The sequence below is a fragment of the Triticum urartu genome, chromosome 6A (genome assembly GCF_056163025.1).
Source record: "Triticum urartu cultivar PI428250 chromosome 6A, HENAU_Tu73, whole genome shotgun sequence".
Lineage (NCBI taxonomy): Eukaryota > Viridiplantae > Streptophyta > Magnoliopsida > Poales > Poaceae > Triticum > Triticum urartu.
Genome location: NC_141878.1, coordinates 69,722,402 through 69,730,398, shown reverse-complemented (window position 1 = coordinate 69,730,398; position 7,997 = coordinate 69,722,402). Strand labels below are relative to the sequence as shown.

The 7,997-nt window shown below is 43.7% G+C and overlaps 2 protein-coding genes across 2 annotated transcripts; both read right to left on the bottom strand.

Moving 5' to 3' along the window:
* Positions 1-3,111: 3,111 nt before the first annotated feature.
* Positions 3,112-4,119, bottom strand: LOC125514979 (uncharacterized). The gene has a single exon (XM_048680381.2). It carries the CDS (start codon positions 3,940-3,942, stop codon positions 3,514-3,516), a length of 429 nt encoding a protein of 142 aa, XP_048536338.1. The 5' UTR covers positions 3,943-4,119; the 3' UTR covers positions 3,112-3,513.
* Positions 4,120-6,380: 2,261 nt separating this feature from the next.
* LOC125514768 (chlorophyll a-b binding protein, chloroplastic-like) lies at positions 6,381-7,357 on the bottom strand. The gene has a single exon (XM_048680125.2). The coding sequence runs from the start codon at positions 7,293-7,295 to the stop codon at positions 6,495-6,497; it is 801 nt and encodes a 266-aa protein (XP_048536082.2). The 5' UTR covers positions 7,296-7,357; the 3' UTR covers positions 6,381-6,494.
* Between the last annotated feature and the right edge of the window lie 640 nt (positions 7,358-7,997).

The following is a 7,997-nucleotide window of genomic DNA, read 5'->3' as shown; positions in this document are numbered from 1 at the left end:
TCATTTACGGCATCCAATCCAATAATTAGATCACCATTTTAGTAGATCAGTCACGACAAACATTGGTGTCTAGTTACATCAACATATACATACACTAGCTGGTACTGTTTCTTGTTGTGTAGTTAAAGAAAAGACACAGTGGGCCAATAGATTATACATGTAAGCTCTATAATGGCAGACATAATGAAGTGGGGCTAGTCCCCCTAATCATCTCCAGTACCCTTAACTGGAGCTTTCATCATTTGGACACATAACCAAATTAAGGCCGTGATCCAAATTGAATAACCAACCCTAGCTTTATCTGCAAGAGGATCTGACATTGTATTTTTTTTTTACCTTCAAGATCTGATTGAGTAACTACTTCCCCTTGATCTTTGGCATGGTGCTCTTCTACACGCTCATTAGTTCTTGGAAATATATATGCATGGACAAGTGCTTCTATGCTCTGCTGAAAGTAAAAAAGAAGATGAAATTCTGTTGACCTGTCATAATTAAGAATGATAATAGTGAAAAAAGGTCTGATCAATATGATACTGCCTTTTTCACTTCATCAGACATGATTTGCATAATACTTTCCAAAGTGACTTTTCACAGAATGAATCATTTTCAGTTACCAATCGTGCAAACATAAGATCAGACCAAAATACACTAGTAGTACATAGAACTTTACAAGAGTAAATAGTATACCTTTTCACTGTGCAGGTCAAAGCAGAGGAAGCGGGAAGGAACTTGCCTTTGAGCAATGTGGTGGCCCAGGCATAGAGGGATCCAAGGGAGAAAATGATAGCACTGGCCACTGGCCAAAGTCCTAGTGGAGCCGTTGCACTAGTATCTGAATTTTATATTGGCTGGACATGTTATCCATCTATTTGCTCTGATCATGAAACTGTGGCCGCATCCATGCAGCAGCATCTGAGACCAGGTATTTAATGGAATAGAACATTCTACCATAGGTGAAGTGAAGCTAGCCTACGCTACACGAGAGCTGTTGTTGATCTGATCTTCAAGGTTAGTGATGAGTATAAAAGAAACAAGTTGGTAAGCTTATATGAGCATCCATATGTTTGTTGTGTTGACTTCTGCCTTCTTTTCGGTGGCCTTTTGAGCGTCTGGGATCTGGTGTATGATTTTAGTTGGTAAAAACTCGATACAATCGAGGGATTAGATACACACATCCTCCTGTGGCATGAAGAACCTGTTATAAATTAATGGTGGGAAAAATATGGTTATATTTATTGTTTGAAAAAAGCCAGCATGAATCATTGCTCTTTTTCTCGAATTAATAAATTTTGCAGGTACAAAAGGAGTAGGTCACTCTTTTTTGTAGGACATGCAAAAGAATCAGCAACTTGTTCTTGTTTAAATTAATTAGTACTTGAAATTGGGATCCTACCAAAACATTATTTCCCCCCTGGAAGCTCGAGAAAGCAGAACACTTTAGAGAAAAACCTACTGAATATATTATTATCAACCAAAGTGACGCAGGTTTTCTGGGATTTAATTGATCTTCTGTTTGGAACTGGGTGTTTCAAATTTTGGCGGGCTTAGAGGTTGGCTGGTGTGTTCAAGTACGGATAGCCATGTGCATAAAAATGCTACCAGTGTTTTTATTGGACGTGCTAGCGTCGGTAGGGCGGCCGTTGCGGGAAATCGGCTGCCTCCTGCCTCCAGTCTTACTTAAACGATGCTTCTAGAGCGTCCAATCTCAGTAACAAAAGCAAATGATCAAAGTGCAGTTTTTTTTCGTGGGTATATAACTTTCTCATGATCTGCCAGAGAACGTGAAAAAAATGTTGCAATCTTTTCAAACACACGCATACGTTTTTTTATATGTAATATATATGTTTCTATTTGTTGTAACATGTCTTTGAGAAAATTGTTTGCAAGAAAATATCTGGTGGAAACCAAGGTACAGTGAACATTAGTGTAAAGCAAGTACAAACTACTCCCTGTTTTAAGGTTTCTAAAAATTCTGGAAAAAATATGTTGGGGAGGTGATGTTGTACAAATATATATGTTTCTCATGATCTTACGCGGAGTTCGTATGAGGATTTTTGTTTTTTCTTTTCTTCTATGCTTGATTGACTCACTTAGATGTACAATAACTAGGGCACATCTAGATGTGTCCTAGACACACCTATATCAATGATATAGCATTTAGATGTGCAATACTTAGAGCACATCTAGATTTTCTTTAGCAAAACCGATATAAAATCCAAGTTAAAAATCAAATTCATTTGGGAGGTATAAAATAACCAAATTCAGTAGTGAATATTGACCACAATATCACTATTTCTTGCATAATTTGTTTTTCTCTTACCACCCAATGAGCATGAGTTTGAGCTTCAAATTTCACATGCTTATAGACCATCACCCTTCTAATGCACTTCCATTTCTCGGGAATTGTTTAGAAGTTTGAAATTTAATACACTATATTTTATCAGGAATTGGATAGATGCTTGAAATGTGATATCTGCTGGATACTTTCTAGTCGCGAGTACCATATGGCAACATACATAACAATACACGGCAACACTAAATGCCTTCACAAGATGAACACAACACTTCACAACAGATATGGACGGCCAAAAGCATTGCAACACGGCTTTCATCCATTCGAAGTTTGGGATTCAAGTTGCTAATTATTTACCATTAATACTTTGGCCAGCAATGTCGCTGCATTGGACTCGCCGCTAACGAATCTGATCAGGCGAGCCCAAATGCATCCCAACCCCACCCACCATCTTCTCCGAGCTCGGAGGCGCGTCGAATTTTCATTCCAATGAGCTCTTTGAGCTCCATCCGGGGTTAAGGAGTGGCGAGAAAAAGAATCCTGGGGAGAAAGGAGGGTTGAGGGAGCACCAGGAGCGAACAATCTGAGAAAATGACCGAGAGGGCGGGGGAATAGTTTACCAGATACATATGGAGGCTTGTGATTTTCTTGAGATTTTCCATAGTAAGTGTTGAACTGAAGGGTAAACACTCGATGTATTTTAGCTAGTTCAACGATCAGGGTTTAAATTTCGTTTAAAGTAAATTAGCTGACAACAGTCCCAGGATACATAATGTCCATATTATTACTGCGTGAAAAGTATGTAGACACTATCAAGAGAAAAATAAAGATGTGGGTGTCTTCCATTTTCTCTCACAAAAATTTCACAGCGAAATTCAGTCCAACTTAAAAGGTGCACTATCTGCCAAAGAACAGGGAAAACCCACTTCCCTCCTAACGAGACATGAAAAGAAGATTAGACAAACAGCAGATTTGACCATCCAGCAAATGAGCAAGACAGATCGAATCAGTACTAGTACAGATGCACTCCTCGACCTCGATTAATTTACATTTACACTGATAAAAGAGATGTAATTAACTAAGATAAATCCATTGCATCGACAATGCGAAATTTTTACAGCTGCATTATTGGATCATCTCCTCTGTCTCTGTCTTTCAAACTGGACTTGATCGCTCGCACTCGCAGCACTTCAGCGCTAGGCGCGCGTAGGAAGAATCAATCAGTTCGCCTCGGCCACCCGGCTGACGGCGAACACGGAGTCCAGGTCCGCCGGCACGCGGAAGTACTCCGCCGCCTCGCCGTCGTCGCGGTTGCACCGGCGGTCGGCGAAGATCGCCACCGCCGTCCTCGCCTTCTTGGGCGCCGGCGGGCACGTCGCCGCCTCCCAGGGTATCGTGCACCCTTCCCCTCTCGGCGTCGTCACCTCTTCTTCCTCTTTTTCCTCTTCTTTCTGCTCCTCCTCTGTCTCTCCGCCGTGTCTTCGGCGGCCGACCTTGACGGGCCTGAGCGGCACGGCGATCCAGACCGCCGCCGACGCAGCCTTCTTCCTGCCCCCGCCGCCGCCTGCTGCCTGGTCGCCGTCGTTGCCAGCAGCTCGCATGCCGCCATGGTGGTGCAGCTGCAGCTTCGCCATCTCTTGCAACCCCATGAGCGCGGTAAATGCAGCTGGCTGGCTTAGCTACCTTGTGTTTGAGTGTGATGAGCAAATTGAGCTGCTGAGAAGACAACAGTGGAGTGGAGAAATAGCAGCAGATGAAAGCTTTGGCAGCTAAGAAAAATGAGGGAGAGGCTTTTGGGAGGTCCTTTGTGAAAGTGAGGAGGGGCTACTTGATGAAATATATAATGGAGACAGGGGAGGGTGAAGGCTGTGGTAAGGGTGGTTGGGCTGGGAGGGCGATTAGCTGGGGTAGATACAGTCTTGGACTCTTTCTGACTGACTGTGCATGGGGATGGGGGTATAATGTATCAGGTGAAAAAGATTTATCAGCCACGCGGTGATAATTGTGTAAGAATAAAAAATAGTTCAAGCACTGATTTTTTTCTTTTCAAACTGTACACCATTTCTTTATAGAAGAGAGCTACAGCACTCCAACACCTGAAAGATACCCTGCAGATGGCTGCTACTCCGCTCTCGCCCGCCAGCGCCCATTGACGCAGTTCATCAAGATGAAGGGGCAAAGTTCAGTTCCACTGTGCTGCTGACTAGTATTGGCATGCACTCTAGCCTCACTTTGTGCTTCCATGGACACCAGTCACCAGCAGGTTAACATGACCATTGAGTTGGAACCTTTGCGCCTGGCCTCTGGGAGTTGCTTCCTGGAATGGAACCACCAATCTTCCAAGATGTCCGTGCTAGCGGGGATCGGATTGTCAATATGTGAAAAGCATCCCACAGGTGTGCACGGTTCAGTTTTTTTTTTTAAATAGTCACCTGGTAGTCCTTAGTTGATAGAGATTTTCTGAAAGAAATTTAAACTCACTTAGAGGTAGGTGCGGCATCGCACATGGCGATGGTGATAGCCTGTTTGGTTTAGGGTCAGCACAACATCAATCGAGTCGGTGGTGGTTGCGACATGGTAATGGAACACGGGGATGATCGCATAGGATGCAACGATGTTTCAGTCGTCAGGTTTGGACCGGGCTTAATTTGGATTCATATACTAGACCTTCTTTTGCATCCATCGTATGAGTAACTAACAATAGGTGCTTCAGGCCAGGTGTGAAAACTGAAAAATTGGGAGCAGAAGGAGGCAAATCTGCAGTGGGCAATGCTTTGGCACATGGTCCTTTGTACTTCACATGAATGGTAGTAGTACAATTCAAACCACACGCACGTGCGTGCTGTTCGCTGCAGTCTCATAGCCAACAGCCATTCTTGATTACCAGATCAATGTCTATCTGTCACTGAATTGTCCAAATCATTAAGTAAAAATGAAGAGAGTCCTGAAAAATCACTGATGCGATATCATTGGCCACACTCTGTTTTCTTGCAAATTAAAAAATGAAACAAAACCATGGCTCTTGCAGTTGAGCCGAATGGATTGAGATCATTCGGGATGGTTGCCTTGATGGAGAGCCTGAAGAATAAACACATTATATAAGTTGACTCTCTCTGAACACATTATATATGTTTTTTTACCAGAAAACAGTAGAAAAGGATCCTACTATGTAATTATATTCATAAAAATATTTACAGGGGACTATATACAGAAGAGGAAAGGGGAAAGATTACAAACTATTTTCTATCCAAGAAAGAAAGTTATCCGAGTGTTTTCTCTTTACTCCATAGATAACCAGAGTAAGATCTTCACTGAAACTTCTAAGCCATCTTTCCGGAGAGGACCTCTCTGTTCTGAATATTTTATCATTCCCGATCTTCCATATATTCCAACAGCATAGAATGACTATCTCCATGCTAAATGGAGTGTTAATTGCTATTCTTGCAAGCTTAATTTCATCAAAGGTTGGGCTTGTGAGGTATAAAAGCATTCCAGCATGCACGAGAAAAACTGCAGTCCTAGAAGAGATGAAGCTGAGTTTCTTCAGGTTGTTCATGGAAAAGGACACAACTGCAAGGGGGAAGACAAAATGTTTTCCTCTGCACCAGATTTTTGGTGTTAGCTCTCTCATAAAGTAGCAGCCAACAATTTTTTTTTGTTTGAGTTGACAGGCACTCTTCCAAAGCAAGATAAAATGTGCACAAGCTTGAAAGTAACCATAAGAATATTGTACATCTTCTTGGAGGAGTAATTGGCAGAATTCCATGAGTAGTCAATAATATTCTCTTGCATTTGGATGAACTGAGAGTGAGCCTGAGCGGAAATAGGTCTACGAAACTTGTCTGCTAGATCATGCAGTTGCAAAGCTGCACTGAAAGGATATTCAAGTTGGTGGCATAGGAGCAAAGCTCAGGATGAATCACCAGAGCCTGGTTTACATGTTGCCACTCTTTTAAATAGGGGAATCAGTTGAAATGTGTCTTCCACCAATATGGTAATAGTTAAGCAAGCACACACAGAAGTATTTATCTGTTCTCGTGAACCATGATCACAACAAAATGGTCAGACCGATGCAAGGCATGCCATGGAAGTGGACAAATCGAACCATTCTTTTGCACAAAATTCTCGTACTTTACATTATGATAGTACAACTCAGGCCACAGGACAACGCGCCTCATGGCGAGCACAGTCTCAAGACACCTTACTTGCCGGGGACAAAGTTGGTGGCAAATGCCCATGCATTGTTGTTGGCGGGGTCGGCGATGTGGTCAGCGAGGTTCTCGAGTGGGCCCTTGCCCGTGACGATAGCTTGGACAAAGAAGCCAAACATTGAGAACATGGCAAGGCGACCGTTCTTGATCTCCTTCACCTTGAGCTCGGCGAATGCCTCAGGGTCGTCAGCCAACCCAAGAGGGTCGAAGCTGCCGCCTGGGTAGAGTGGGTCGACGATCTCACCGAGTGGGCCACCGGCAACGCGGTACCCCTCGACGGCACCCATGAGCACGACCTGGCATGCCCAAATAGCAAGGATGCTTTGTGCGTGGACGAGGCTGGGGTTGCCGAGGTAATCGAGACCACCCTCACTAAAGATTTGAGAGCTGGCCTTGAACCAAACAGCCTCACCGAAGTTGACGTCGTTGTGGGCGAGCAACTCAGGGAAGACACAACCAAGTGCCCCGAGCATGGCCCAGCGGCAATGGATCACCTCCAGCTCCCGGTTCTTGGCGAAGGTCTCGGGGTCAGCTGAAAGTCCGGCAGTGTCCCACCCATAGTCGCCTGGGAACTCACCAGTGAGGTAGCTCGGGGGCTCACCGGAGAGTGGGCCGAGGTAGAGCACACGGTCGGCACCGTACCATGGGCTGCCAGAGGAAACCTGCTTCACCTTCGCTGCAGTCTTGCGCATTGTGACTCGGGCCTCTCCAAAGAGAGCCAAAGATGGTACATTCTTCACCGCCTTGCCGGCAAAGGTCGAGGAGGAGAGGGACATGGTGGCTGCCGCCATTGGAAAGCTAAGAAAAGTGTCTGCTGTGCTGTATGGGTTCCCAAAGAGATGATTTGATAGAAGAGGGGGTGGTGGCTACTTAAGGCAGCAGGAGGCTTCATAGGGAATCCATTTGGTGTGTAAAGATAAACAAGGATAGAGAAAAAAATCTTGTGCTTTGCTGCTATTGGTGCTGCATAGATCTCTGGTTCTCAGAACACTTGGCGTAATGAGAGCCAGGAGAAATGAGTATGGCTGTGAACTTGTGTCCAGGAGTGGATGTGACTGGATTTCCTTGGAGGCAGCTGATTGGATCAAGTCTATGAGTGAGACCTTCATGGTTCACATGCACCAGAAAGCATCGCGCGGCGTCACACCGTGTGCACTCCGGCGAGCTGTCGCGCTCATGTATCTTTTAGATTTCAGAAAATCTAAATAGGATGTACCATCTCCTTGCGGTAAAAGATCACATTATTGAGCCAAATTCCATACATAAAGCTAGATATATCCATTTGTTTACCATAATGAAAAATGTAGGTCCATCTTAATTTTCCATTTAACTGTCAAATAAAATCCATTTATTCCAATTTACATCTGAATATTCTATATATTTTAGTTTAAAGTAGGGACTCATTATACTGCTAATAAATAAAACAGGTTATGTTTGATAAGAAAAAAACATGACTATTAATTTATTATAACCTTAAAAGAAAGTGTTTCTAT

Coding starts and splice junctions, on each gene's coding strand:
- LOC125514979 (XM_048680381.2), bottom strand. CDS start 3,942: ATGGGGTTGCAAGAGATGGCGAAGCTGCAGCTGCACCACCATGGCGGC.
- LOC125514768 (XM_048680125.2), bottom strand. CDS start 7,295: ATGGCGGCAGCCACCATGTCCCTCTCCTCCTCGACCTTTGCCGGCAAG.